Raw genomic sequence first — 24,917 nt, 5'->3', positions numbered from 1 at the left:
CCGTGCCTGCATCCCTGCTGTCACAGCCCCAGTGTCCCCTAGTGTCCCTGCCCAAGTGCCTAGGGTGTCCTTTCCTCAAAGTCCCAATGTGCCTTCCCCAGTGTCCCCCTCCCTCCCAGCCCTCCTCTTTCCACAGCTGCTCCAAACCCCAGGGTCCCCCCTGTGTCCCCAACACCCTGGGGCCACCCCACAGGGGTTCTGGTGCCCCCCATGCCCAAAACCCCGTTAACATCCCATTAAATCCCTGCTAATACCCGACACCCCGTGGACGCTCGGCCGCCTCCACACCGAACCCCAGATGCCGTTTGTGATGATTCCTCCCAAAATGAACCCAAGCGCCGGGTCCCCCCCAGGCAAACGCCACCACAGCAGCACCGCAGGGGCGGGAGGAACGGGATTTATGTCGCGTACTCGGAACGGGCCCTGCGGGTCCCGCAGGAGCAGGACGGGGCCGCGGGACCCCCCGGCGCCGCTCAGCTGATGCCGGTGGCGGGGACGGCGGGGGCCACGCGGGGCGTCTCGGCGCTCTCCCAGCCGCAGGACAGCGGCGGGCACGCGCCCTCCCGCTCCTCCTGCGCCCGCGGCGCCTTCCCCTGGGAGAGCTGCACGGCTTCCCTGGAAGCACGGAACACGGCGCGGGATGAGCCTCCTGCGCGACGCCGCTCGGAGGCTCTCGCGCCGCCGCAGCAGCCCCTGGGGAAAACCTACAAAAAATCTTCCTGGATTTGGACACTGCGGGTTTTTATCCCGAATCCCCAGGTAGACGCAGCCCGGACCCTCTTCCTGGACGTGGGAGCCCGGCTTGGGGCACGGCTGGCACCGCAGTCCCCGCTCCCCGCAGGGCAGGGCTGTGTCTTACCAGGCCACGCGGGACATGGCGTAGCTGATCCGCGGCTGGGGACACCCGCCGAGCGGGGCGGCCGCCGCGATGGTGTAGGCGCCCATGTCCTCGAAAAGGAGCCAGTCCCCGACCTGCAGCTCCGGGAGCTCCAGGCCGTCCGCGATCCGGTCCTCGGCGGGTCCCGGGGGGCCGCGGAGGCTGCTGCTGTACGAGGGGTGGTCGGGGCAGGGCTTCTGCAGGGGAGAGATGGAGCTGGGCCGCTTTACACCAGGTGAGAACGTGGTCCCCAACGTGGGGGGCTACAGATTGTCTGGGAGCGTGAGCCGAACGGAAGGAAACACAGGCCGTGGAACGGGACGGGTTGCATTGGGTCACGCTAACGCCAGGTCTCAGCTCGGGCTGGTGGACACACCATGGATCCAGAAAGGAGCAGAGCCCACGGTCTGGAATGCCTGACCCCAAGAGCCAACAAACTCTTGGAGCCGCTGGCTCCAGCCCAAGGTTTCATTTGAGGTGTCCCCCCTGTTAAAGGTGAATAACCCTCCCCGGCAGCTTCCCGGCCTCTGCTCCCCCGTCACGGGGCTCAGTGCCGGCCACGGTGCCGGGAGAGCAGGGGGAACGTGCGGGCCCGGCTGGGCTCTTCCCGAGCCGGGCCAGCTCCTCACCTTGTGCGGGAGAGGCCTGGGACAGGGGCTGTCGAACAGGACGCAGTTAAAGGAGCCGTAGATGCCGTCGCTGAGGTGATACACGATGCTCCTCTTGCTGCCAGACTCCTCCTCTGCAGGGAGCAAGGAGAGGGCTCAGGGGGACAAGGACACGCGGGCAGGCCCGTCCCACTGTCCCACCTACCCTCGGAGCCAGGCTGGCCCGGGGGAACCTCTTCCTTGGCGGTGACGCTGGCTGCAAAGGTGAAGGCCGAGGAGACGTAGTAGCGCCCTGGTCTCGCCAGCACCTCCACCCCGCAGCCTTCCGGGAAATACAAGTCCAAGGCAGAGTTTATGGCAGCGGCCGTCTGCGTGGGGAGGACACGGTCCCTCTCGCTTAGCCCAGCCAGGCCCCGCGGTGACGCCAGGACCCCTCTGGCCTCGCTCTCCGCACGCCAAGTGCCAGCATCGGGAGGCAAATACCTCTTGGAACAGCGCTCTGGAGTCCTCGGGCCCAGGGAATCCCCCGCCGATGTCCAGGACGCGCATGCGGTAGCCCAGCTCCGTGCCCATCTCAAACACGAGTTGGGCTTCGGCTAGAGCCTGTGCGAAGGCCTGGGGCTCCGGGCAGCGGCTGCCGAGGTGGAAGCTGAAGGCAGAGCCCCCGCTCAGCAGGGGACGGCGGCGAGGGGACGTGGCACCGCGCGGTACTCGCACGTCCGCCTTCTAGCAAGGTGGCTCAGTGTTTCCCTCCTGCCACACCGGCCCCAGGGGCTTGCAAGCCAAACTCGGTCCGAATTGGCCCCGATGAGGGCAGATCCCCCAGGGCCCAGCCTCCACCTAGTCCCCTACAGCCCCCAACCAGCTCCAGTGGGACAGGGTTCCCCGCGGGGCTGCGTGACCGGGGGCACAGGGACAAGCGCCGTACCTGATGCCAACGACTTCCACCGCCTGCTCCTTTGCCATCTCCAGCAGGTGCTGGCAGGACACGAGGGTGGCCCCAAATGTCACACTCGGATGGGGAGAGGGGCTAAAGTCAGCAGCGATTCCCAGCAGCATCCTGCAGAGTGAAGAGACGCCACATTGAGGCATCTTGGCACCTTCCACGAACCCCTGGTGCCCTCCCTGCTCCCAGTCTAACACCCGGCTCCAAAGGTGCTGCCAGGGCTGGCATCAGCACCTACTTGGCATGAGGGTGGCTCCGGGCCACCTTGTTCAGCTCCACCTCGTTGTCGAAGGTCATGAGCTGCACGCCGTGGCTGGCTGCGTATTTGATGTGGGCAACCTGCTTGCAGGGGTTGCTGTAGAAGATCTTCTCAGCTGGAACACCAATGCTGCGAACCTGGGCGATCTCTGCCTGCAGAGAAACAGCATGAGCTTGGGGACGGGTCCCGCGCTGCTCCATGACCCACTCCAGGCCTTGGCAGCTCCGCACTGCAAAGGGCAAACAGCCAGGATTAGGCCTGGCCTTTCCCAGGCCAAGCACAAGAGATCAAAGGGATCGTGGTGGACTTTGCCCTGGCTGCGGCAGGAAGATGTTTACAAGCAGCACAAGACCAAGAGCAGAGGAAACCGGTGGGACAAGTTAGCAGGGGTGGTTTGGTGGCCGTCTCCCCTGCGAGCCATGGCAAGAGGCTTAAGGCTGCAGCACTGGCCTGAGCTGTAACGGGGCCTTGCTCTTCCCTTGCACTTTCTCCCCCCGTAACACCTCCTACTTAATTACACACCAGTAAGTGGTTTAACTTGGGATTCTCCCTGGGAATCTGGCTGAGAGCTAATGAGAAGCAATGAGCTTTGTGCTCAGCTCTAAAGCCACCAAGAGGGGACAGCTGTGGCAGCACAGGGACGTGCCCTGCCGCTAGCCAGGCCTGCCAGCCAGGACACAGATCACACGGAGAAAAATGTCGGTCAAACGGAACAAACATCCGAGTCAACAGACAGGCAGTTGGGACGGGCATTCCTAGGCTGTGCTGGGAGGGTTTTGACAGCAGGGGGAGACTCCCACCACCCCAAACCTCCGCTAGGAAGAGGGAGAGGAAAGCCAGGAAACAAGGGAGGGTTTGGTGATGTTGTCCCCAGGACGCAGAGCTGGGGCTGTCCCCCTCGCAGCGCTACCTTGCGCAGGCGAAGCCGGCGCCCAGCTCGGCCAGCAGCCCGATCACTCCTCTGCTGCCATTGCACTTGACGGGGAAGAAGGTCGTGACGCGGGGCAAGGCCTTGCGGAAGCGCAGGTGCCTCCTCACGACGTCCCCCAGGTCTGCCATGAAGAAGGCGCCCTGCTCGCTCTAGGACAAGGACAGAGTGAGCAGCGGCCACCGCTCCGTGAGCACCGGTGGGAAGGGGGTTTCGGCTGCGGGCACTGGGGACAGCGCAGCCCCTACCGTGTGGCACAGCTCCACGAGGAGCCTCTCCAGGAGCTCTCTGGGGGTGAAGCCCTCCTCCACCAACACAAAGTCGGATTCATCCAAGTAACCACTCATGGCCAAGACACGGTGACGGTCTAAAGCCTCCTTGAGCAGGGGGTAGTTTCTAAGCAGGCAACCCCCTAGGAAGAAAAAGGCAGTGTTAGAGGCAGGACCACAGCAGACACCAGCGCCGCAGGGAGCAGCAGGGCCCTCGTGTGTCCTCTGAAGCGGCTCCTCAGAGACGTCCCCGCTGCGGCCAGCGCGTCCTCCCCAGGGCAGGGGGACGTCTCGCGGCAGCCTTGGCCCCCAGGAGCCCTGTCTCCTTCAGCTGCGGTTCGGGCAGCGACACAGTTAACCAGACAGACAGCTTCACGGTGCAGCGAATGGCCTACATACGGCAGAGCACGTCCCTCCGCGCTCCAGCTTGCGGGTAGACGTGCGGCCGTTGAGCAGGATGAAGCTCCCTTGTGGTTTCCGAGCAGGTGAAGGCGCCCGGTCCCACCGTCCCAGGCACCCAGGACCCACAAAGGGAGGCATCGCTGCAGACCTGGAGCTGCCTGGATCAGGCTGTGGTTCTGGCTCAGGCAGGTGCCGGGACTGCGCACAGCAAAGGGACAAGTTAAAGCTGCGCAGTTATTTCCTGGCTCACACACTCAGCAGGGCAGTGTTGGCAACCTCTTCCCTTGGATCCAGCCCATCCTGTAACCCAGGGCGCTGAAGGCCCAGCATGAGCTTGCAGGAAGCATTTGCACCCCAATAACGCAACTTTGGATAGGGGCGAGGAGAAGACCAGAGCGCCTGTGTGTTATTGTGCATCAAGCAAGCACCAAGAGCAAAGCTGGGGAATGGGAGAACCCCGGGCTGCGGAGCTCGCAGGGGTTTATCCTGGGGAAAGGAGAGCGATTCCTGTGGGCCATCTCCTCACTCCCCGCAGACACCGCTGAGCGGCAGCCAGCCCTGCCAGGGCACGGCATCAAGGAGCCGCTAAGGGGGTCGGTCCTGGCTGCCTTGTGCAAACGGGTCCCGCGCTGCTCCCTGCCGCCTCGGCCGGCCCCTCCTCACCGCGCTGCGGAGCCTCCCCCGCGGGTGCTGAGCTGCGGTGCCGGGGGGTCCCCGGAGGGACGCCGAGCTGCCGCGGCCCCCCGAGGCTGCCTGGGGCTGGGGGGCCGAGATCCCTGTGGAGAAGCGATGCAAGGGCTCAGCGGGGGAGAGGGGGTGGCAGGACGCCCTCCGCGCTGGCCCCACATCCCAGCAAGCGCAGGCATCTCCCCGGCTTCCCCAGCACCCCCCATGCCCGGCGGGGGGCCCCCGGCCTCGTTACCTTACAGAGCATTTAAGCGGATTATGCCCATGGGTCTCCCAGGAGCGAAGTGGCCTCGGCGGCAGCTGTTCGTCCTGCCCCGATCCCACTCCTGTCCAGAGCCTCTGGACCAGCTCACCCTGCCGGGGGGCTCACACCCCCTTATATCCCCCTGCTCCGCCTCACAACCGTGGCCATGGCAACCGAGCCGGGCCACCCCATTGGCTGCGGCGCTGCCGAGCATCCTTCATCCCCTCCTTCCTCCCCTCCCTGTGCCCGGAATGGGGACATCCCCCTGTGCGCTCCCTCCCAGGGCTGCGGCTGCCTCTCCCCACCCCGGCAGCCGTCCTGGCGCTCACCGAGCGCCCACGGCTCACGGGCAGCCTGCCCGGAGGCAGCTGGGCCTGGCGCGAGGCTGCCGGCGGCTGCACGGGCATCACGTGTGCAGGGACCCTTAAGAGGGAGTTGGGTCAAAAATACTTTCCGAAGCGCTGCTTCCAGGGAAACGAGGCTTCGGGCTGCCTAAAGGCTGAGCAGCGTGTTTGGCTGGGACGCCGGCTGGGGGAGGCAGTCGAGCAGGTTGTCAAGGCCCGTGATTCTGCTGCCACTTTGGTGGGTTCTCGAGCAGTGAATCAGGCCCTGCTGTTTGCAGACAGCCTGCGTGGCACATGAGCCTCGTGGCACCTTTCAGCCTTGTTGCATTTGCACAAGGCCGCACCACTCCACCTGCCACCCCACAGGCTAGGCACGGGATTCGCCTTTCCCCTTCTTGCCTGTTTGCCAAACCTCAGCTAGCCCAACGCTCTGAGCAGGGGCAGCTGCTCCCACACAGGAGGGGATGGAGGAGCTGGGGCTGAGTGAGCCCCGGCCGCTCCTGCGTTCAACACCACCATCCTGCCCTGCCCTTGCTGCTGCCCCTCCTGGCGGCCGGGGCCGAGCGACCTCTTGCCTCCTGCAGCGCCCCGGGTCTCTGCAGATCCCGCGGGAGCCGCCGGCCTCCTCCCCGCGGCCGGCTCGGCCCCGCGCGCTGCAGCCGCAAAGCGCAGAGTCACCCGGGGAGCCGCCCGGGAGCCGCCGGCAGCGGCGGGAGCGGGGCCGGGCGCTGCGTGGCGGGAAGCCCCGCGTAGCCCCGCCCTCGAGCCGCGCAGCCCCGCCCCGTATCGCAGAGCCCCGCCCCCGAGCCGCGCAGCCCCGCGCTGCAGAGCCCCGCCCCGTTCAGGGTAGCCCCGCCCCCAAGCCGCGCAGCCCCGCCCCGAGCCGCGCGGCCCCGCGCTGCAGAGCCCCGCCCCGTTCAGGGTAGCCCCGCCCCCCGGGCCGCGCGTGCCCATGGGCCGGGGGCGGGGCCTGCGCGGCGGCGCGCACTCGGCGGCGCGCACTCGGCGGCGGCCATGGCTCCGAGCGCGCAGGCCGGGGGCGGCCGCGGGCAGGCGCCGGCCGCGGGGCTCCGCCAGGGCATCCGCGCCGTCCTGCTGGGGCCGCCCGGCGCCGGCAAGGGCACCCAGGTGAGGGCGGCGGCGGCGGGTACCGGGCACCGGGCCCGCAGCCGCGGCACAGGCGTCCGGCCTGCCCATCCCCCACCCCCGGGGCCCAGGCGTCCGGGCTCCCGCTCCCAAGGCGCTCCGCTGTCTGCATCCCCCCGCCGGGGTCGAGGGGCTCCCCTCATCCAGGGTGGTCCCAGGGATGCGACTTCCCCACACGCACAGGGACCCAGGCGTCCGGGCACGTGTTGGCCGGCAGAGCAGGACGAGGCCCGAGGCGGGTGGCGGGGGGCCACCCTGTCACCGTCCCTGTCACCGGGGTGGCCGGGCCCTGCTCCCCGGTGCATCCCAGCCCCTGATCCTGGCCGCGAGCGGCTCCGCGCGGCGCATCCCACTCACCTGCCTTGCTCTGTCCCGCAGGCGCCCAAGCTGGCCGAGACCTACTGCGTGTGTCACCTGGCCACCGGGGACATGCTGCGGGCCATGGTGGCCTCGGGCTCCGAGCTGGGCAAGCGCCTCAAGGAGACCATGGATTCGGGGAAGCTGGTGGGTAGCGCGGGGCCGTGCCGGTGGGGAGGGCGGCCTGGCAGCACCTGAAAGGACAGAGGTCACCCCTTAGTGACAAGTGTGACAGCAGCCACTTAGGGAGCAGCGAGGACAGCGCGGGCAGCACTGGGGGCTTGTCCCCTTCCTGTATCTCCTGCAGAAAAGCATCCTAGAAAAACATCCTTTCCTAAAGTCCCACTTAGTAGCAACTCGCATGTCCCTGGGTCATTCCTTTCCCTCACGATGACTTTGGGCAGCGGGTGGCTCCTGCACCCGCGGTTCCATGGAGCTTTTCCACGCTCGGAGCCGTGGGACGACGTTCCCGGGTCTCCTCGCGTGACGGCTGCTCTCTGGGCTGGAAACCAGCGCGGCGGTTTCGCCCGCAGCCCGGCCCCCGCGTGCCTGGGCCTGTCACGGTGAAACCAGAGACCGGGGAGTGTTAGTGTGGTGGTTACGGCGGTGACGGGTAACGCAAGAGATCCCAGACAGAGCAGCCAGGAGCGTGAAAACGCTCAAGATGGTCTTGGGAGTGTCTGAGATGTCTTGGGCAAGACAGGATGGCAAACGGCCCCCAAACTGCAGCACGAGGAGGTTTTGGACATCCCTGCGGGCTGCTGCTGTCTCCTAACTGCTGGGTAAAGAGGGGTTGGAGGCTCTGGGGTAGAGCAGTGACGTGGCTTATCTCCGCGTTGCAACAGAGCCTGCCACAGCCCGCCTGGTTAGGAAAGATAGGGCCGTTATCTGGAAGGTCTGGAGGTGGCTGCTGCGCGGGGAACGGGACAGCAGCAGCTCCGCGTGTGGCCTCCCGGAGCGCTCCGGTTGTGAGATAACCGGAGGGAGCCCGGCAATGCTGGGAGCCCAGCGTGGATATTGGTGCTCCACTGCCAAGCAGGATGGTGTCCTGCAAAACGGAGGGCTGCAGTGATCGGGAAAGCGCAGAGACAACCTGCTGCTTCCCCCAGACGGCCCCTCGCGCGGGTCCGATCCCGCCTACCCAAGGAGGTTGTGCGTGGAGGGTGCAAAGTACCAGGAATTAAAGGTTATGTTGATATCGGTGCTGCTGCTAGCACGGCTTGGTTTAACGGTGACATGTGGGTGGCTTGTCCTCAGGCTGAGCGTCCCCTTGCAAACAGGGCAGCCCTCGTGAAGGTAACGCTGCAGCTCCGTCGCTGACCCGTGCAAGTGTCGCTGGCCACGTCCTGGCGCTGATGCCCGTCACAGGGAGCGTTTCCCCGCCATGGCACATCCAAGCACACCCCCTTAGTCCTGCTACAGCAGCCCCTGTGCTCTCCCTGCTGCCTCCAGGCTTGGAGGGGCTCTAAAAAGGCTCCAATGACTAAAAAGCATCCTAGAATAACATCCTTTCGTAAGGTCCCACTTAGTAACAACTCGCCTGTCCCTGGGTCATTCCTTTCCCTCACGATGTCTTTGGGCAGCGGGTGCAGCCGGGGGTCTGGCTCCTGCACCCGCAGTTCCATGCAGCTTTGCCATCCTCGGAGCCGCGGGACGTTGTTCCCGGGTCTCCTCGTGTGACGGGGACGGACTAAAAAGGTCCCTGTGCTCCGCAGGTGAGCGACGAGATGGTGGTGGAGCTCATAGAGAACAACCTGGACTCCCCTCCGTGCAGGAACGGCTTCCTGCTGGACGGCTTCCCCCGCACCGTGAGGCAGGCGGAGATGGTGGGTGAGCCCGGCCGGGCACCGGAGACGGGGCCTCTTGGCTGCGTCTGCCCCTGTGGACAAGTGTTTTGTGTTGCAGCTGGATGAGCTCCTGGAGAAGAGGAGAGAGAAGCTGGACTCCGTCATCGAGTTCAGCATTCCCGACTCCCTGCTCATCCGGAGGATCACTGGACGGTAACTGTCCTCTCTCAAAATCCTGGTGCATGTGATGGGGTTCCTGTTTTGTGGGACAGCATCCCTGGTTCGGATGCTCGCGTTGTTCCAGCTGCAGCCCTGCTCTGGGTCACATTCCTGCTCCGGTTGAGCCTTCCCACCCTCATCCAGCACCTGCTCTCCCTTGAGCCTTGAGCAGAGCCCCGTTGTTGCCCTATAAATAGATGTTGCTGATACGAATCTGTGCGCTGGGTGACCCAGGGTGGGTTTTGAGGCCGGTGGCTGACAGTCAGTGCCCCTGTGTGCTTGCCTCTCCGGTGCCGTTAGTGCTCCGTTACGGAAGGCCGGCACTGCTGAACGTCCTGCCCAGGTCAGCGGGGATCCTCAGGGACACAGACACCTCCAACTGCTCCTGCCGGACAGCATCGCCCCTGCATTCCCTGTGCTCCCCCCTTTCCGCAGTGAAACAGCCATTTCCTAACGCAGCTGCTTTTTTTTGTTGTTGTTTTCAAGTGCTTGAAGAGGCCCTTGATACAAAAATAGCTAAATGAGCTTTTCTTAATGGAGAGAGACTAACTGTGTAGCTGTTGCAGATGTTTCCGTGCTGAGCGGCAGGTTCGGGAGCCCCTGCCCCGGCGCGGGGGACGCTGCTGACACTTGCTTTCTGTCCCAGGCTGATCCACCCGGCAAGCGGCCGTTCTTACCACGAGGAGTTCAGACCCCCGAAAGAGCCCATGAAGGACGATGTATGTGAGCTCCTGAGGCCGCTGCTTGCATTGCTTTGGGTTTAGCTGGTGCTTTGCAGCATCCCTGGAAAAAAAAAACTCTTTTCCTTCTCTCCTACCTTCTCTCCTGCCTTTCTGGGGAGCGTGGGGAAGCGCCCTTGAGCCTGGCTCTGCTGGCCTCCCGGCTCGTTGACGCTGTCCGTAGTTGCCGCCGCAGCAGGTTGCGACTGCCTTTCCTCCTGGGAAGCAACTGCAGCTGCCGCTGGCTCTCGATGCTCCTTGGGCTCCCTTTAAGCGAAGTGGTGTGTGGGGGACAGGCCGCGACGCCGAATCCTTCTCTCTTCCGTGAACTGCTCCGGGACTTGGTTCGGCCCCGCGGTGCAGCCTGTCTGCAGGAGGGGGACGGGGGGTGTCGCAGCGGCACGGACAAGGCGGGAGCGCGCCAGGCTGCAGCCGGCTGGAGACTGTCCCCTTGCTTCTCCCAGGTCACCGGAGAGCCCCTGATCCGCCGCTCGGATGACAACGAAACAGCCCTGAAAACGCGCCTGAAGGCCTATCACACGCAGACCTCCCCGCTGGTCTCCTACTACAGCAAGCGCGGGATCCATACGGCTGTGGACGCCTCCCAGTCTCCCGACGTGGTGTTTGCCAGCATCCTGGCAGCCTTCTCGAGAGCGACATGTAAAGACCTGGTTATGTTCGTTTAGGGCTCCATCCTAGCGTGGAGCTCTCCTTTGGGTTTTTTTTTTCTCTCTCCATCTCTCTCTGTCTCCGTCTCTTGGGGCCAGGGAGGGACGAGCTCAGCAGGGTAGAAGAGGGGACGCTGCAGCCCGGGGCAGGTCTATGCAAACTCTTATTAAAGGAGCTGTTACCGTCTCTCATCCACGTGCACGTCTGTCTGCCGGTGCTTTGGCCCCTAGAGGGAGCAGCGAGCCCGGCCTCCGTGGGCTGCTGCCAGCAATGGGGTCTGAGCCCCTTTGGGTCAAAAACCTTGTCCTTCCTGTGGCTCCCTAGGAGACAGAGAGACATTTGCTGCTCTTCCCAGCTGCTCTGCATGGGCAGAAAACAAGATAGAGCGGGTGAGAGATGGGGCTTTGGAGCCTCCTCATCTCTGGACCCCAAAACCTTTTCCAGTCAAGGTGTGGCCTTCCAGTATAGCAAATGGTAGCAAAAATAGTTGTTTTCTCTGAAAAAGTGCAGCCAGCTGGGCTCTGCTGAGGATGAGGACAGGATTTGAGTCAGTCTTCTCTCTGCTTTTCCTGTGGCTTTGGCCAAGGAGATGAAGATGTCTTAAAGCCTTATTTAAAAACGAGTAATTTTAGAGGCCAGGGAGACGGAGCTACTAACCACACTTTTACATGCCCTTGAGCCGGCGACCTTCCTCATGAGATCATGGAAACGTTCTTGTTTCCTGAGAAAACCAAACAGCTCGGGCTGGCTCTCGGCTGCAGACACCGCACTGTGGTTAGTGCCTCGGTTTCCCAGGGTCTCACGCTGCTCTGTAACGACCCTGGAGCTAGGAATGACCTTTGCTCGTGTAAGAATTGAGCTCGGTCTAGCAGAAGCCCCTGCTGTAGATGCAGCCTGCTGTCCTTTGCCCTGCTATACCTGTTTGCTGACTCAGTGTTACCGAGTCCCCTTCTTGTGGGGGAGATGACGCGTCTGCTTCTGCTGTGGGTGTCCAGAGCAAGTGTCCAACCCTCAGGAAGCCTTTACCCCTTTTCTTGGTAATTTCTCTTTTGTCAGAAAATCACTTGCTGGCCTTTTACGTCCTTTCTAGGGAAACCACCTCTTCCCTTTCAGCGGACTAGAAATAACCCCAGAAACTGAAAGCAATCGCCCTGTTCTTGAAAGCATATGACTGTGTGGAAAGGGGCCTGAGAGCAGCCAGTAATTCCAGCTCCAGCAGCAGCCCCGAGGACCCAGCTGGCCATGGCCTTGTCCCCGTGTCCCTTTCCTGGAAAAGGGCGTCCCCGGCGCGCGGGGAGCTCCGAGAGCGGCAGCAGCCCCGTCGTGCTCCGCAGCGCAGCGAGGAGAGCGGGCCCTAGAGCTGCCTCTTCATCGCGCTGGTTATAAAGGAACTGTGGGGGAAGCAGCCTTTATCTTGCATTTCTTGGCCAGTTCGTGTTCCTGGATTTGGTCAAGGTTTTATTCTACAGCAAGAACAACGTGTTCTTCCACTCTCTGCTCCTTTCCTTCTCATGTTCGCTTTGTATCCAGCTCGCCAGCCTTTTTCAGCCATAAACCATGATTCATTTTGTTTTTTTCTTCCCCTAAATCTATTTTTTTTTCTCTCTGTGTTCCCATTTTTCCAGCTGAGACTCCGTGACCCAGATGAGACACCACCAAACGCTGCACGCTCTGCTCCATCACCCATTGCATTCCTCACGGGGCACGCAGGGTGGGCAACTGAGAAGAGGGGGAAAGGAGGTGGCAGATAAGGGGATTTGGGCTTCATTTGGGGAGTTTTGCTTGTTTTTTAAGGGGGGCTTTTTTATTCACCAGAATCGTTTTGAAGGGGAGAGGATGTCCTTAGCAATCAGTGTTTGGAGGCAAAACAACTGCAGAGGGAAATAGCTGGGCCAATGATCAGATCCAGGTCTATGACCTTCTAGCAGGATAGGGCTGGGTGCCAGTTTGGGCTTCTCCAGGAATTCCAGCGTTCACCTTTTGCGCCCTGGGACTCTGTGGCTATTGTGAAGTTTACTGTGATTTCTGGCAGCAGGGACCAACGTGGATAAGCAACTCATTAGCTCTGAAATTGAAAGTGAAAAGAGATGCTGGGGTCTTTTCCTGGAAGTTTTGCTTTCTGTTATTCCACTGCATCCCTTGGCCCCAGCGTTCACTGCTCAAGGTGTTTCTGCTGCTGGCTCTGCTCCAAGCCTGCCTTACCTGGCCATAGGGTGACTTTCCTGTGATCTTGAGTGAACTGGAATTCACGTAGTGCTCAACAAATGCAAAAGACTTTCTTACTTGACTACAAAAATGACACTTAATTGGTGTTTGCATTTCTTTATAGATCAAATGGTGCCTTGTCTAAACTCTGAATCAATAATAAAATAACCCCTTTACATTTTGTATCTGTTGCCATGTCCTCTTTGACCTGCAGACAATGTGGAAGAAGACAGGGAGCAGATGACAGCAATGGAGCGGGGTGGATCTTCTGGCCTGATCTTATCACAGGGATGTTATTCTGTGCACTTAAAAATGTCTTCCAATTCCTTCTCTTTCTTTTCCTTGTCGAGTGTGTTCCGGGGCTGTATTATCACCATAGCAATGTTGTCTCTTGCTGGTTCTGTCTCTCCTGTTTCTTGATGTGTGGAGCTGAAAGCACCGAACCCCTGTGTGTCCTGACCCCTTCCTGACCGGAGCTCCTTTCAGCTATTTTTAGAGCTGACAGAATTCCTAGCCCTATTCCCCCCTCCTTTTGCATCGCTTGTGTGTGCAGGAGCTGACGTTCTTTTCCTTCCTCTCCTCCTGCAGCAGCTGCAAGCCAAATAGCATCTTTGGTGCCTTTCACACCATGTTGCACTCTGGCATGTCTCTGCACGCACAATAACGCAGGGTTTGAGAGGATTTTCTTGTCTCCCTTTATCCTGCCTCCACAGGGACCCTGTGACTGTTTCTCAGAGGTATCTGCAGAAAGGCTCTTCTTGCTGTGCCCATGAAGGCTCTTTGTGTCCCCCAAGGTACCACGCTGCAGCCCTGCTTGTGTTTGCTGCTTGGGTTGAGGCTCTGTAAACAGCCACCAGCAAGGCTCAGGCTGCCCACACCCATTTCCTCCAGAAACAACTGCTTGCTTCAGTGTTACTGAGCTCTCCTGCTCCTCAGCCATTCAGTTGCCCTGCGCTCTGCTGTTTTTCCTTACCTCTCCCATTACCATTTTCTCTCCTTGGAAGGCGAGCTCGTGCTTCTCCGGCAGTTGTTGCATTCCTCCCTCGTTTCTTTTGATGATGGATGTTAAACTATGCTCCTCTTCATTACTGGTGACTGTGTCTTCTCACTACATGCCCGCTGTTGTTTCGCAAACCTGTTCTGCCTGCTCTTCCAAAGCTTCCAACCTGTGAGACGGAGGCATCCTGGCTCCTCTGAGCTGGGCTTCTTCCATTTGATCCCCAACTTAGCCAAGTGTGGAACGGGAAACACCCTGGCAGGTCGCTGTGGGAAAGGGCACTTTTGGGAGGCTGTTTAAGCTCAGTCAAGCCCATGTCCTCTCCCGTTGGATCTGTTCTGTGACCTGTCTCTATCATGTTGACCTTGAACGTTTCCACAGTACAGGATGCTCTGCAGGTGCCGTAAATTCCTTCTGTTCAATGATTTCACTCCAGCAAGCTGCTTATCAGGCATTCTTTTGAAAAATATGTTCATATTTCATACAGACAATTATTCAGCAACTATAAAAGGGAAATTTTCCTATTTATAGCACAAGGCCACATCAAATAGGACACTGAATTCTCTCCGATTAGAGGAATGACCTGTTCTCTAATGCAGCAATACTTTGGCTGAAAAGCAGCAGCATCTTGGATGGGGGGAAGGGATGAAAAGCCCTAGGCCATCTCTTCCCATTAAAGATGGGCTGTAGTCCTAAAAATACAGTACGTGCCCTTCGCCCTTCCTGAGGAAACCTTCTGTGAAAAACACATTGCAGAAAAACCTTTCGTTGGGGATTTGCGGTGAGTAATAATGAACTGGGTGACTCGCGATGGTCTTATTTGGAGCTGCGATCGATACCTGAGCCCTGACCTTGGGCTGGGAGCAAGGGCAGGCCCTGCACCCGTCTGCTGCGGAGAACAGCACCGATGCGTGGCCTGCGCAGAGCCTGCACGCGGGGCGATCGCGGCGTGCGCGCGCCAGGGCTCTGCACGACGAGCACGTGGCACCGAGGAACAAAGAAGCGGCTGCGAGCGCTAAGCAGAGGGGCTGGGAAGGTGGGGAGAACGTGCGGCACCGCTCTGCCCTCCCTGCTCCTCAAACACGAGCCCTGCTGCCCCCCTGGCACTGCTGCCCGCGCCGGCCTTTGCCCGCTGCTGCTCTCTGCTCCCGCCCTGCCCCTTCCCGGGGTTTCCTGGTCGGGATTCCCTCTTCTGTTGCTGTGGCAACTGTAGGGAAGGGAAGCGCCGCGGACGAGCCCCGCGCAGGGAGGCTGCGGCGCGGAGGCTCGCGCGGAGGCAGGGCTGCAGTGACATCACGGCGGGGAGGTGGCGCGCGGCGAAGGCCAGCGGGAAGGGGAGAGCCAGGGAGGCTGCGGAAGGAAGGGAGCCGCATCAGGAGGGAGCTCCGGGGCGAGGTAAGAGACCCGCTGGGGACAACGGGTCAGGGCGGGCGCCGGGGATGGGTGCAGGACCAGAGTCTTCCTCGGTGTCTTTGTGGCTCTTGTGAGCTGGCTCTTGGCAGCAGCAACACTGTGCAGTGCCTTAACAGCTGGCACTGCAGGGCTTGGCTCGCGCACAGCAGGAGCGGCTCAGAGCCCGCATGGCTGGTGCTGGAGCTGCAACACGTCCCTCGGGATTCCAGCATGTGCCAGGAGGAAGCTCCAGCTCGGTGTGAAGGGATAGGGGAGCATCCCCCTCTCTCTGGAGAGGAGGACCGGAATCTCCTCCACGGACTAAGGCACAAATTGTTGAACAAACAAGTAAGAAGTCTGGAAAGGCAGTGTGCCCGATCTGTGTTCAGAGAGGGCTGCAAGCAGAGCGGGAGCGCAGGGACGCAGCCCAGCCGGGTGCATTTGCAGCGGGTCACCTAAACTACCCATGTCCAGGAGCCTCGACACTTACCCTGCTCATGCAGGACGTGATCCCTCTGGGGCGGGCAGCCAGCTGGGTGTGCGTTGCCAGGAGCGCTCTGGATGCTGATCCTGGGGATCCGCAGCCCTGGAAGGCAGAATAACGAGGTCCTTGGAACTGCCCTGCGTGTCATGATGCCTTTCAGCATCACGGTTGCATAACGGGATCCGATCTGCTAGCGGCGAGAACCAGGGGTGACGGTCACCTTTGTGCCCTGCAGCATCCCCATGGTACCTAAGCACAGCGCTGGCCATCAGCCAGGGGGTGAATTTCATCTCTTTCTAATCCAAAAGCTGGGCTTGTTCTTTCCCTCTAATGCTCGATAAAGCTGGTGACTTTACAGCTCTGATTTCCTGGCAAAGGCGCGCAGTCTCTCTACCTACAAGCAGGCTGGACAGCAGGCCCTGCAGCACTAGAAAGTGAGTTCATTGGCAGCAGCTCAATCCCTGCTAAGCCGACTTCCACCCACCAGGATCTACAAGAAGGATCTGCCTCAGGAAAGGGCATCTGTGTTCATAGCCCCACTGTGGGCAACAACCTGCGGGGGCCATAAACCAATTAGTGGGGTGGACAGGGATAAGGCAAAGAACAGAATCTCAGCTGGGCCAAAGAAACCCTGTTTGAAACCCAAGAGTAGAGAGCAGCCAATGCCCTTGTCATAACTGTTTAGTTAAAATAGTTTTCACACGTTAACCAAACTTGCAGGCCACAAGAAGTCACCTACAGGACTGGGGAGAGCAGGATGGTCATGGAGAGCTGGAGCAGGAAATGCCTGAGTGTATAGGAACAAATTGGATCGCAGTGAGGAGTCAGCATGCCTCAGGCAAGGCTGCTGACACAAGGTGTGTGACTGTCCCCCAGGAAGGCACCGGTGCTGGCTCTATAGGGAGTGTTTGGGAGTGGCCCAGGGTGGTGACACTGCAGCTTATTTTCCAGCAAGTCTTCGAGGAGCAAGAGCTTGCGCTGCTGTGTGGGATTGAGGTGGCAGTCTGGGTGAGAGGCCCCCCAGCTGGGGCCTTCGGGAGCTGGCTGGCTGAGGGCAGGCTGCAGGGCTCTGGCGCAGGTGGCCGTGCAGCCAGCTGCACTTGGTGGCCCTGGCACGGGCACAGGAGCGAGGACAGGCCCTGCTGGCTGCGCTCTCCATGCGGGCTGTCAGGGGAGGGAGCCAGCAGTGACCTGCTGCGGTCGGGCCCAAGCAGGCACCGATGCCCCTACCTGGCACCAGACTCCTGGTGGCAGTTTGGAGAGGAGATAGCGGCGACTCGGGTGCAGCGCCTGCTCTGCGGTTCCTCTGGCCGGGCACAGGTGCCCGAGGCACGTGCCCACTCTTTGTTTTCGCTCCTTATCGGCCGTGCTGGGAGCCGCGGGGCAGGCAGCGTGGTGGGTACAGCGAGCAGCTCCTCCTGCTACTACCCGGCCACTCTGGAGTCCCCTCTGCCACCTCCCTAGAGCCTGGCTGGAACCTCCTCCTGCTGAGGTGCTTGTTTGTAGAACAGGCAAGGTCATTTGAGTGACCAGTAGTTCCCTGCTTCCTAACAGATCTATCACCCCTCTGCTTGGCCAAGTCAGCATTTACATCTCTGACAACCCAGCCCTTATTCATGCCAAGGGGATCCAGATACATTTTTGCCCTACCTGGTTCCCCCTCTGTTGTTTCTTTTTCTTCTCCTGCTCATGTTGCCTTTTCTCTGTGGAGTGGAGAAATACTGGGAGCATACAGAGAAATTGCCAAAGCTGCGCGGCACCCTCCAGTCTCAGCCTGTCCTTGCTGCTCAGAGGGCAGCGAGGACAGAGGCACCGGGATTCAGGCAGCCAAGGGCATTGTGAATATAAATCCTGGTCCACAGGCTCCAGGAGAACTTGGCTCAGCCACTGCTAGCAAGAGAAAAGCTGCAGGGCTGGAAGACAAGGTGCCTGTAGCCCATGGCTGCAAATAAACTTCCCTTGCAAAAAGGAAAAAGCTCCGACTCCCTGGAGCTCCTTTTCTGCTGCTTTCCAACCCAGACAGCCAAAGGCTGGGCCCTGGCGTTGGAGTTTCCTCCCGCTGGCGGAGACTGCAGGGTTTGTTCTGCCACTAGGATGGTTGGAACATCCCTGCTGCGCGTTGTGAGCATCTCTGAGCATCTCTGTCACTTCCAAACCAGAAAAGATCATGGAGACTCAAGAAAAACCCACTTCCCCTCTTCAGTGGGGCTCCTCTTTCTGCCTCGCACATGCTTTTGTTGCCATCTCCTGCATGCCAAAGGCAGGAACAAACACTGAGGTTTGGCAGGGCTCGTGGCCTTGGCTTGTGGGATGGGAAAGCAGCGTTCTTGGTCCTTGGCCCAGGGAATGAGGCTCTGCTCCGTGTCTACTGCCAGGTTCTCCAGCTGCGATTTTGTTCCTTATCCCAGGCCGAGCGCGCTGTTCTTACACATCTGGGGCCAAGCGGCACCCCTGGGTGCTAGACTGCGACTCCTGCAGGGAATCCATGGAGAGGGAGTGGAAACAGCTGGAGCAAGAACTAGAGCTCTGCAAACCCCTGCGTGTCACATCCATAGAAGGATGCCACAGAGCTACCCACCAGCCTGTCTCTCTTCTCCTGAGGACGGTCCAGCCTTGTCAGAGAGCTTAAACAAATCTGCCCATTCTGATCAAGGCGACCCACAGACAAGAGCAGCTCTGGCAAGGAAAGAGGCTCTCACAGGGGCACGGGGCTCAGCTTCGCGCACACGGAGGGAGGGATAAGCGGAGTTTCCTGGCTGCGGTAGCCCTGGGAAGTCAGAGGGAAGGGGCTTGCGGTCTCAGCAGCAGGCAGGAGGGAAGGGGTGGCTCGGTGACAAACCCTGGTCACCTTTCCACACCAGCACAGGCACAAAGGCTGCTCCGAACTACAGCTTCACTCCCCGCTGCACAGCCGCAGGTCACCGCGCAGAGCAGGGCACAGGGCTCCCGAGGGAGCTGCTCTGCACGGACCGGGCGCAGGGCAGAGAATTGGCAGCCAAGTGTCAGGCTGGGGAAATAGCACGTGTGAGACAGGGGGACCCAGATCGAGCCGATTTTCAAAGCGAGAAGCTCATTTATTTCCCACCTGGTGAATGCTGGCTCGGCCCTCTGGAAAATGAGACGTGTTTTCCTTGCTGCGGGGCCAGAGATTGCACGCTGGGAGCGCCGCGCTGCTCTCCCCATCCCGGCTGCGGACGGGAGCTGCTGCTGGTGGCTTCCAGAATTGCTCTTCTTTCCCCTTTTCACAGCTGTTGCTGTTTACGAAAATGGGAACATTCCCCAGCCATTTCTCGGCAGGAACTGCCCTTTCCAGGGCTGACCGCATGGGCCATTTCTTCCTCTTTCCTCCTCCTCGCCATTCAGATCTGGGTACCTTCAAGTTTTGTCCAAGCACTGCCCTTCTCCGCTCCCCTTCTCTGTTTTAATCCTCACACGGTGCAAAGAAGAGGCCTGTGGATCTGGCTTGTGAGGGGAAAATGTTTCCTCTTTGGCCTTAGATCAGTAAAATTCTTCAGTCCATTCTCTTCCCGAGGCACAAAGGAAGAAACAAGAAGTGCTGGGATCAGTCCTCTTGTTGGGATTTATTTCCCCAAGGCATCAGTCCATAAATAAGTTGTTCTTCACAACACAGAGGTCTTCTTGGAGCAGCTACCACCCTCTCCGAGAGAAACCACCCCTCAAAGGAGGGTTGGGGGCACTGTCAGGGCATCGCTCAGGAAAGTTGTTATTTCTCATTACCTCTGACACGAGGTTAGCAGACCCCGAGTGTGTGACCACAGCACGGACAAGAGAACCCTGGACAGAACTTAACTCGGGCAGCAATGAGACAGCAGGACTTACTGCTACTGGAAGCCGTGGAGATTCAAAGCTTGGCAAGATTCCCAAAGGAATCGAAGAGTTCTGGAGACAGCAAGATCGTACAGAAGCTATTTCAGGCCTGAGGCCTATAGACTCTAGGGCTCAAAGCTCAGGCCAGTTTCTGAGGTAAAGGAAGGAACAAAAACCCCAAAAATCCCTCCCCATCAGCCTGCTTGCACTATCTTTTGTAGCTGCCAGCGTTGGCTATTCCAAGGACCACGTCGGCACAGGAGGAGGGGGATTCAGGCCACATGCTATTCAGCAGGTTGGATGTTCCACTGGAAAGCCCGGACGGTGCAAGTGAGCTAATTCAGAAGCAAGCAGAGGTGCAGCTCTGAACAACTCTTTCCACTCTCTCTTCCACTTTTGCTGCACGGCGAGACAGGAAGCCATGTTTAGGACCCCAGGCACAAGGCAGTGAGCAGGAAAAAGCCCTTATCCTAACTGACAGATGAGCGTGTTAGCATCGAGCCCCCCTGAGCTCGGTTCCCTTCCTGACTCCTAACCACAACTTGAAGACAAAATTCCCTATCTCTATATGTTAAGGCTGGGAAAATTTCTGTGACCAGTGTTCAGTTAAATGGTTGGTCAGTTCAGGAGGAAATGCTGCCTCATGCAGCAAGGAGTTAACCTTTGAGAGTTTGTTCAGTCAAATACTGTAACTGGATTTGAAAATATCCTGATGGTTTTATGACCTTTAATAATGTTTGTACTTCTGCACCAAGATAAGGGTTGCCAGATTGCTCTGGGGCATGACCAGATCCCCTCAGAGAGATGGGGAAGGAATTCTCTTCCTGTCTTTCCCTGTCCTTTTGTGATTATCACTGCTCAGCTTGTTTCCATAAAGCACAGGAATAGTCTGCAGCCAGCGTAGCATGGCCTGGAAGGCTGAGTATCTCTCACAACCAGCTCCTCTGAACCCCACTTCAGGTATGAGGATGATCTCTGCATTATGGGACTTCAGGAGATGCAGAAATGTGCTTGTGCTGGAAACTGTTTGCCTCTGAGACAGAGCAGCACAGGGCTGTAAGACTCAAGGGAAAGAGGTACTAGAAGTATGTGTGTCCTCAGAAGCAGATAGCAGGGTTTGAGCCTGGCACTGGTATTCACCTGGATGGTCCTGAAGAGACTTGGTAGGTGCAGGTCTCCCCAGGAGGGCAGTGACATCCTGGGGGGTGAAGGAATGTGGGCATGAGTGAGTTTTGGTTTTGTCCCTTCCCTTTCACTCTTTGTAGCACAGGGTGACCAAGGCTGGGTAGTGCTGTTTCAGTGACCTGCTCAGAGCTGTGGCCAAAAAGATCCCCCGTAAAGAGGCCCTGCCAGGGTGAGCCATGGTCTTGTCCCTCTCAGGCCTTTCTCTTACCAGCTCTTAACTGACAGGAGGTCCCTGGTCTTCAGCCTGATGGGGCCTTCTCCCATTAGCAGGTCATTGCAAGGAGAGAACTCTACCAAAGTCACAGGGACACTGCAAAACACAAGCCCCAGAACCATGCTGCCTGCTCCACTACAGAGCAAAATAGGTCGTGCATCAGCAAATGAAAAAGGACAGATGGTGCCTGCTAATACAGCTTAGTTTATGGCCTGCAGGATTAACCCGCTAGTTGTCATGCCTGCAAAGATAGGAAATGGGTGGGCCGGGTGGAGGAAGCCTGTGGTGCACCCGGCCCCGCGTGCGTTTGTGGGATGCGCCGGCTGGAAAGGATGTCAGAGATGCTGAGCGGTTTCGAGAGGCTGCTTGGGCGTGAGCGCTAGAGCGGGTACCTCGTCCCAAAGCCTCCTACCAAGCTCTGCCTGCCACACTGCCCCTGCAGACATCAGCAGCACGGGAGACAGACCCTGAGCCACGCAGGACCTCAGAGGCAGGGACAAGGGTTGTGGTCTATGCAGTGACAGCCTCCGTGCAGCAGCCCAGCTGCCTGCCCTGCACTGGCAGCCTCCAGTTCAGCCTTTTGAACCCCCGAGCATCCACACGTCTGCAGGAGCGAGACGGAACGCCGAGGCAGACGCCTCGGGTCTTCCAGTGCCTCTCTGTGACACACTGTTCTCCTTTCCTGGAAATCAGGCCAGTGCCTCTCTCTTCTCCTTGCAGAAGTCAGGCTCTGTACCAGAGCTGTCGCATCTCAGCGTCTGCTCTCTGAGGGCAGATCTAACCCTTCCCCAGCCCTTCAGGAACGGCTCTTCTCGAGATTTTCTCTCTTGTGCTCGCGGGTGGCACCTGGCTGTCCCCAAAGAGCGCCCAACCACCACGGTCCCGGCACACAGCGTGCCAGGGACAGGCAGCTGCCTCCAGCTGGTAGAGTGGTTTGTCACCCCATCTTCTAGTCACAACCAGTTGTCACAGGCACTGAGGTTTTCTCCAGTGACTAATTTGCCTGTGTTTATGCCAACCCCAAACACATAACTGTGTAAGAGCCTGGGTGAGGAAGGAGCCTGGCTATTGCCTCTTACTGAAAGGATCAGGCCAGCGCCTTCCTGACGGCAGCACCCTACTGTGCTAAACCTTCTCAGCTGTAAATCCCACATGCCAAGGGACAGCAGGTCACCAGTAAGAGTGAAGCGAAAGTAGGGATCACCGTAACCTCTATCCCCGAAGCTGCACAGAGAATGTGCAAGACAGCAGGTGTACAAACAAATCAGAACAGCCTGTGCTTGTGTCACAGAAGGAAATGCTGCTTTTGTGGAGAGGAAAAGCATGTCAGATTACTATTATAAGTAGGTGGTTAACGCTCCCTACCTTTACGTCACTGCTGAAGTAGAGTGTAGTTATCTCCGAGGCCCTTTTCAGGTTCCTCTTTCCGTGTGTATCGGCAATGGTGACGAGCTCATGGTCCATTCAGCTGGCTGAGACCTGAGGATGGTGGATACATAAGCTTTGGAGCCTCTAAGTTCTTCCCCATCAAAATCTCCCCACATCCCACCTCTTTTATGAGCTGCTGACAAGACTTGCCATATGCGTAGGTGGCTCCCAAGCTTGTGAGATTATTCCCAACTCCCCCCATCATCTCCACCCGCAGGAGCATTCAGGATTTCGAGGAGGGGGAGTGCAGCCTTTCTGTGTCTGCAAGGCTGCTTTGCAAAGGACACGCAATGTTTTTACAGTGCTCCATGTGGCAAGTTTCTCCCAGGATTTCACATGACAGCATATTCCACAGAAAGCCACGGCAGTGGGAAGATTGCTGCGCTGTGTGTGTGGGTGTTGGGATGGAGCAGAGTGGGATGATGAGCTGGAAAGGAGGGGAGGTGTAACCACAAGAAGAGGCAGAACCACCCTCTTGGGAGAGCCTTGAATTTCTGATCGCAGGGTTCCTATCTCCTGCCTTTTGTTCTTCCTTTAAAGGAATGTCAATCCTTGCTGAATCCAACAGAGAAAAGGAGAGTAAAGCAGAACCTTCTCTTCCTTTCCTGTGCATATCTCATGGGACCACAGGAAGCAAACAGAACACAAAATAACTAGATCAACCCTCAAAGTGTGTGCAGAGTTGCACACCAGGGAGAGCTCTCTCTAGCCGCTGGTATCTTCCCTGGAGAGAAATGAGTGGCCGTTAATGACATCTCCACCTGAGAGGTGATCAGAGTGCATGTCATTACCACCCAGCGTCTCCCCAGGGCTCTGCAGAACGACCCCGACGAGCCCCAGCTCTGCAGTGCACAGCTGCTACCCCGGGTATGCAAAGCAGCCCTTGCCCCGGCTCTTGACGCTTTTAGGGCTTCGGCAAGCCCCTCTCAACAGCCCAAGCCCAGCTCTGCAGAGAGCACAGTGTGTTCTCAGCACAGCTGCTCGAACAGGGAGCTTGAGAGAGATGCCTCCATTCCACAGCTTTAAAAATGCCTTTGTGCTCCTTGTGACATCCCTTTGTCATCATCTAGAGCCTGAGATGACAACAACCTCTCAGGGTGTCCCAGCACAGGCCTGGCTGTACCTGGACCCCATGACAGGGCTTGTAGGTGGGTCCTCAGGAGATAACCCTGAGCTGTCACCTGCACTTTGGCACTGGTGAATCCTGGTGTGTGTAAAGGCCTTTAACAGCACCAGCTGCTTCACCAGTATGGGGTCAAGATTCAGTCTGTCCAGACAGACAGGATCATCCAGGGTGCCCCTGCAGGCAATGGGGAAAAATCCCTCAGGCAAAGCTCCCAGTTTAAAGCTATTCCCCTCTTTCCCTCATTTTACCTTGTCTGTAACTATTTCGGAAAACAGCAATGTGAGCTGGATTTTCTCATAAATTCCATCTGTTCTGCAATGCACTCTGTGACCCAGGAATAGCTGCCCATCCCTGCTTGGGTAGGAAACCCTGAGAAGACCTATGCAATTCTGGAGAGAACAGCCTGCTGCAGGGAGGGGTCTGCACTTCAGTGCCAAAACAACCTGGAGACGGAATCCATGTGTGCCCTGAAACTGCTCTTTCCAGGTGCCTTCCCAACATGTGCTCCGTGGGGAACCCAGGAAGCAGGGGTGCTGGGGACGTGGCAGGAGGTGGAGTTTCATGTCATGGCCTCAAGCCAAGACGAGCGCCGGCGCAGCGATATTCCCGGCCACGGCACAGCCACTCCCTCCGTGCAAATGCTTTTGCAATCCCTTCCCGGCAGCCGGCCTCTGCTTTCACTCTCCGAATTACACAGGGGAGTTTTCATTACATCACCAGAGGCTCTTCCTCCTTGAGGATGGAGATGCATCTTTCACTCTGCTTCACAGGGGTTTTTGGGGAGCGGGCGGCTGGGGCAGTTCCCTGGGAAGCAGCTTCCCCAAGGCTGCTCTTCTGGAGACAAAGAAAGGCAGCAGGCAGCATGGCTCGGGCAGGGCCCTCCCTGCATTGCTGCTGGAAGCCTTCTGCGAGATACGGCACTTCCAGACAGCTTTAAAAGTTCCCGTGCCAAATCCCGCTCGATTTAGGCAGGAGGGGTCAGCAAGTCAGCAACGTTCCAGTTTTCTGCCAGCGCAGGCAAGAGCAAATTTGCCTATCAGAGTCAGGATTGCTGAGTGGTTCAATGAAGCGTTGAAACCTTCCTTTTTTGTTGTTGTTTCTTTTCAAATGTCCCCAGTCAAACTGTCAGCTGGTGACAATTTCCATTTCCCTGCAGCCCCAGGCAGCGGCTCATCTGATCTCACTCCCAATCAGTGGCTTCCCCTCCTTCCTGGCAGCACACTTCCATGTGCTCTCCTTCCCAGACTCAGGGATTTTTGTTTTGTTATTTTTTCTCCAGTTTGAATCAAAACAAACTACCGTAGTTCAAACTGCTCCCTGGTCAGGAACGTGCTGAGCAGGAGCCTCTGCTCCTGGCAAGAGCTATGGAAACTCTCCACAGAGAAACACCTCAGCTGCAGAGAACTTGTTTTTAAGCAGATGGTACGTCTGGACCACTGCAGGGTCACAGCAGCTAGAAGAAACCTGCACCCAACGGGAGCAGAAAATGCTAAATTCACTGAGCTTGCCAAGATTGGCAAAAGGTCTGAACAGCCTGGGGGTTGGGAAGGCAGAAAATAGTTTGCATGAGCCCCTCAGATTCACCCTGGCCTCTCCC

At 58.7% G+C, this 24,917-nt stretch overlaps 2 protein-coding genes across 3 annotated transcripts; one reads left to right on the top strand and one right to left on the bottom strand.

Moving 5' to 3' along the window:
* Nucleotides 1–845: 845 nt before the first annotated feature.
* AZIN2 (antizyme inhibitor 2) lies at nt 846–3,990 on the bottom strand. The gene is made up of 9 exons (XM_088531111.1): nt 3,867–3,990; nt 3,601–3,770; nt 3,158–3,161; nt 2,670–2,842; nt 2,414–2,545; nt 1,969–2,134; nt 1,691–1,853; nt 1,507–1,619; nt 846–1,074 (listed from the first exon to the last, which is right to left on the bottom strand). The coding sequence occupies exons 1-9, from the start codon at nt 3,963–3,965 to the stop codon at nt 856–858; spliced, it is 1,239 nt and encodes a 412-aa protein (XP_088387237.1). The 5' UTR covers nt 3,966–3,990; the 3' UTR covers nt 846–855.
* A 2,584-nt stretch (nt 3,991–6,574) lies between these two features.
* AK2 (adenylate kinase 2) lies at nt 6,575–12,430 on the top strand. Of its 2 annotated transcripts, XM_088531103.1 has the most exons (7): nt 6,575–6,692; nt 7,089–7,214; nt 8,783–8,893; nt 8,973–9,067; nt 9,720–9,792; nt 10,257–10,452; nt 12,087–12,430. In XM_088531103.1, exons 1-7 carry the CDS (start codon nt 6,579–6,581, stop codon nt 12,098–12,100), a joined length of 729 nt encoding a protein of 242 aa, XP_088387229.1. In that variant the 5' UTR covers nt 6,575–6,578; the 3' UTR covers nt 12,101–12,430. The 2 variants fall into 2 exon arrangements, with proteins under 2 accessions (XP_088387229.1, XP_088387228.1); XM_088531102.1 differs by lacking the exon at nt 12,087–12,430 and having other exon boundaries at nt 10,257–10,520.
* The last annotated feature ends 12,487 nt before the right edge of the window (nt 12,431–24,917 follow it).

This window comes from Tinamus guttatus, unplaced genomic scaffold (genome assembly GCF_059628265.1).
Source record: "Tinamus guttatus ecotype Peru unplaced genomic scaffold, ASM5962826v1 Tinamus_guttatus_pri_ptg000397l, whole genome shotgun sequence".
Classification (NCBI taxonomy): domain Eukaryota; kingdom Metazoa; phylum Chordata; class Aves; order Tinamiformes; family Tinamidae; genus Tinamus; species Tinamus guttatus.
This window is presented reverse-complemented; position numbering and strand designations above follow the sequence as displayed.

What these genes read in the sequence shown, in the direction of transcription:
- AZIN2 (XM_088531111.1), bottom strand. Translation starts at nt 3,965, where the DNA reads ATGAGTGGTTACTTGGATGAATCCGACTTTGTGTTGGTGGAGGAGGGC. An exon ending in TCGTGGAGCTGTGCCACACG is followed by an intron (nt 3,771 to 3,866) that starts GTAGGGGCTGCG and finishes TCCTTGTCCTAG; the next exon opens with AGCGAGCAGGGCGCCTTCTT. An exon ending in GTGGAAGTCGTTGGCATCAG is followed by an intron (nt 2,135 to 2,413) that starts GTACGGCGCTTG and finishes CTCTGCCTTCAG; the next exon opens with CTTCCACCTCGGCAGCCGCT.
- AK2 (XM_088531102.1), top strand. Translation starts at nt 6,579, where the DNA reads ATGGCTCCGAGCGCGCAGGCCGGGGGCGGCCGCGGGCAGGCGCCGGCC. An exon ending in GCGCCGGCAAGGGCACCCAG is followed by an intron (nt 6,693 to 7,088) that starts GTGAGGGCGGCG and finishes TCTGTCCCGCAG; the next exon opens with GCGCCCAAGCTGGCCGAGAC. An exon ending in ATCCGGAGGATCACTGGACG is followed by an intron (nt 9,068 to 9,719) that starts GTAACTGTCCTC and finishes TTTCTGTCCCAG; the next exon opens with GCTGATCCACCCGGCAAGCG.